The 4,398-nt window shown below is 36.5% G+C and overlaps 1 protein-coding gene across 1 annotated transcript; it reads left to right on the plus strand.

The window, feature by feature from the left end:
- The first annotated feature begins 2,872 nt into the window (after positions 1 to 2,872).
- LOC143545300 (F-box/kelch-repeat protein At2g43270-like) lies at positions 2,873 to 3,259 on the plus strand. Its single transcript, XM_077037219.1, has one exon. It carries the CDS (start codon positions 2,873 to 2,875, stop codon positions 3,257 to 3,259), a length of 387 nt encoding a protein of 128 aa, XP_076893334.1.
- Positions 3,260 to 4,398: the final 1,139 nt, after the last annotated feature.

Consider the following 4,398-nt stretch of genomic DNA (forward strand, 5'->3'; position numbering starts at 1 on the left):
AAAAAGAAAAATAGCTGAAAAGTCATAACAAAGCTTAAAAAATTGAAATATGAATTAAATTATTTGAGGCTTAGATCTCTATCATAGTTGCAGCCTGCAACATAGGTTGCCACGCAAAATAGCGGAGCGTCGCCTATATATAAGTGACGAACCTAGAACAACATAAAATATTACCCATCATCACCGCTATAGACATTCGGAAATGACATCTACAAAATGCACTGACGTGTCAACAACCAACAACAAAACGACGCCACACCACAAGATTTGTTTAACAAAATTAAACGATGGTCGTCGTCGTCTTGTAAAGAGAGAGAAGCCACAATGTATGACTCTATGAAGTAAGAGAATAAGGTTGTGTGTTGTGGAATAACCTGATCTGGCTAGTTATCCTGTCATGTCACTGTCATATAGACATAGAGAGAATCCCATGTTTTACACATTGTGGGATAAACCGGTTTTGCTAGTTATCATGTCACGTGTCAAACACCGCATAATAATTGTCATATATTTATTTAATTTGTTTTAAGAAATATAAATTTACTTAAACTAAAAGTCTAAAGTAATATAAAAAGAAAAGACCAATGTTCAAATTAAAAAAAAACAATACAAATTAAAGTTAAACAAATGGTAAACAATAAACGTACAAACCAAAGCTCAAATAAAAAAATAAATTTACAAATCAAATTCACCACACCGAAACATCCCATGGTAAACTTCTTTCTCTTGTTCAATTAAAGCCTAGCCATCCGGCGGTAGGTGCAAGAAGTCTTTCTTTATAAAAGCCAAAGCGTCAATTCTTGCACGGGCCTTTTTTGATCCTCTAGTTTTGTCTCTCGTCGTGCATTTTTTTTCTTTCCTTCCGCTGCCCATGTATTTTTTGACCTAGGCAATTTCTTCAAGTTTAAGTCCAAACGATCAAATTGGCCTTAGCTTCCGGACCCATTGTGCTTGAACTTGTACTAGAGGATCCTCCTTGTGTTCTCGCCTCCCCTTGCTTTAATCTCTACCGGTTGGGCGAATTGGTTCCTTTGGCTCGGCTTATTCAAATTTAAGGTCAAGGCGTAATCATTTAAGTCTATAGTATGTGATTGAGCATCCGACATGGCTTGAGAGGAACTTGGTTCGCTCGCACTATATGTTGTTTTGGACCGTTTAGCGCGCCTTCTCATATGAAGTGGCAGTACAAGACGCCACTTTGGTGAAGGCCGAAGAAGATTCCAAGGTTCTATCAACGTAAATGCCACTTTGTAAATGGCTTTAAATTGTTTATGGGTCTCCTCCATCACATCAAGGTCACTTGCACCGCTTGGTCTATTTCGATTATTTTTAAGCGGGCTATGAATGTTGTTGAAGTTGGTGAGTTCAGTTCGCATTTGCGACCATTTGCCGGACACGAAGTCGGGCATGCAGTATTCATCCGGACCCATTGCTTGGAAAAACTTAGCACTTGCCTCCAGCCTAAATAATTTACTAGCCTTACCCATCCCCTATAAATATATATATATATATATATATATATGTAGAAAAAGAATAAATAAATATATATGGGAAAAGAATAATATATATATATATATATAGAGTAGGGTTAATGTAAAAAACAATATTTTTGTGAAAATAATAAGAATAGATCTAGGCCATTGGATCTATGATCTAGTGGTTGAGATTGGTAGTTTCTAAATAATTGTAGTGTTTCATATTTACATTGTATAGTGTCATATTTAGGTGGTTTGTTTTATTTTAAAGCTCTTCTCACACTTCTCACAAAACACTTGTTTTTTATTTGAACTCTTTTATATATATATATATATATATATATATATATAAATTACCTTTGATAGAATTTTCCGACGAGTCAAGCCATGCTTTCGACTATCCCAACTCCTCCTCGGGGGTCCACATCTCCTTCTCGGGCCGAGGTTTTTTCTGTTCATCGCTTGGTTCTTTTGTGTGTTTTCGTTTGGAGGATGTCGGTGTGTTTTGCGTAGGTACAAGTTGGGATTAGGGTACTAGAGTGGATGATGGTTGAGACTTGGGTGCTTGAGTAGAAAATGGCGGGGAGTCGGGGAATATTTGGGTTGGGAGCATTAGCTCGGGTGGTAATATCGGCCGACACACCATCTCTTGCCTGCGTTGGTTCAAGAAATACGGGTTGTTTGTATCACCCCGTGTCATGCTTCTCCATAGCGGGTTCATCAGGTCCCACACGTTGAAGAACAGGCGTTGGTCTAGTTGCATTGTGAGGCTTTTTTTTTTTTAAGACGACAAGTGATTTTGGTGTGGTTTGGAGATAAGTGTGGTGTGGGGTATAGTTTGTGTTGGTTTATATAATGGTTTAGAAAAAATATTAATTTTTTCTTGAAAAACGGCCGTTGCATAACGGCTAGAAACGGGGAGGGGATCACAATTGCACAAAGCCACATATGGAAAACGCCATTGTGGAGGTGCTTGACGCGGTGTAGAAGGTGCCATCCAATTTACATGACATGGATGGCGCCATTAATTGATACCATAGCATCCAACCTAAGAGATTATAATATTATGATGGTACCAACAATCAAACAAGAAATACAACCGACGAAAGCAGCCTTGTTTAAATGAAGAATGATAATGAGAAGAAGAAGCAATTTGAGGATTAATGTTTGGTAAAAATACCTTTTTTTAAAATAATAACAAGAACATTTATAAAAACAAGAAAAAACATGCATTTAATTTTTATGGTATTAATTCAATTGGGCTGGGTAATGGGTATATTTGAAGGAAGGAATGGCATACATAATATTATTATATATAGTGTTTTTTTAACCGAATAAAGTGGGCTTAATTGGGCTGGTGCTCTTTTTCAATCGGTCTGGTTTGCAGAATTCTTCTAATGGCAGAGGTTGTGTTTGATGTGGTTGAGCAGATACTGGTACGGTTGGATGTGAAAGATCTAATCCGATACAAGAGCGTGTGTAAGTCATGGCTTTCTGTTATATCCAGTCCTCGTTTCATTAAAGCTCACTTGAACCATAATATCAAGAGTGATCGTAACAATTGTCAACTTGGATGTAGAAGAATCTTTAGAGATAAAATAAGAATGGAAGACCAGTGGGCTAGCTGCGACTTCTTTCCTAGTATTGTTGGTTCTTGTAATGGCCTCCTATGCTTTTTTTCTCATGGAGATACTGATATGCTTCTAGTAACCAATCCTGCTACTCGAGAAGAGAAGAAACTGCAAACACCGCCTAATTTGTCAAGAAAAGATATGATAAGGTGATTTATAATTTGGGGTTTTGGTTATGATTCATCTTCAGATGACTACAAGATTATAGCAGGTTTCAGGGAAGGTCTTAATACAACGCGGACAATTTTTCATGTGTTGACGTTGAAATCAAATACTTGGAAAGTTATTGGAGAATTAGAGTACCAAAGTATGGATGATCAAATTGGTATCTTATTTGATGGGGCACTTTACTGGTTCATGTCGTCTGATAAAAGTTATAACAAGGCAGTAATTATTTATTTGGATTTATCTACCGAGGAATTCATAGAAATCCCACAACCAGATGATACCAATTATAAGACTAAGAATGCTTATTATAACTTCTTAGAGCATAGACTCGGGGTTATAGAAGACTACCTATGCATACATTATTATGATGACCCTGAGTCAATGTATGCTGAGAAATGGGTAATGAAAAACAAGAAGTGGGAACTATGTATTGATCTGATCGTAGGCAGAGCACGTATGATGTTGCATACATCTTGACCGAAGTGACAGATTCACAAAGGACGAGGGGTTATGTCTGTAATTTCCACGCTAAATATGGACATTATGATGGTCTTCGTGTGTCCTTCGATTGGCAATTTATTGGTGCTAGTATATTTGTCAAGAGCCTTATATCTCCGAATCCCCATGTAGATAATACTTATGAGGGACCAAACGTAACAAGGTTCCATCTGAATATCTCTTCTTTTAATACAAACACACACAAATTAATATATCTTGTTTTAATTTTGTGTTTGTATATACAGGTAGATAATAAGGCTGTCGAAAGCGGTATCACAATAAAGAGGAAGACGAATAGCAGCAAGAGGTCTCGTAAGCATAAACTGATAAACTGGATGGAACTTTTTTTTTAACGGACAATTGATTTTTTTTTTAACAGATAAGTTCTTATAAATGATAAATCTAGAAAACGTTTACAATAAAATGGCAGGCAACAAGCTGCGCCGCTACCCCCGTTTACAATAAAATGGATGGACATATGTATTTTTTTTCTTTTTCCTGTTAACAAACAAGTATAAACTTTTGAGCTAAATTCAAGAGAACAATGAGGGACTTCACCTAATGTCTAATGATGTAATGAACTGTTAGTGGTATTGGATTATAAATTATATGAATGTTATTGGGAT

Source organism: Bidens hawaiensis, unplaced genomic scaffold, assembly GCF_021521415.1.
Source record: "Bidens hawaiensis isolate Kalapana, Puna unplaced genomic scaffold, B.hawaiensis_p1.1 tig00013897_1, whole genome shotgun sequence".
Lineage (NCBI taxonomy): Eukaryota > Viridiplantae > Streptophyta > Magnoliopsida > Asterales > Asteraceae > Bidens > Bidens hawaiensis.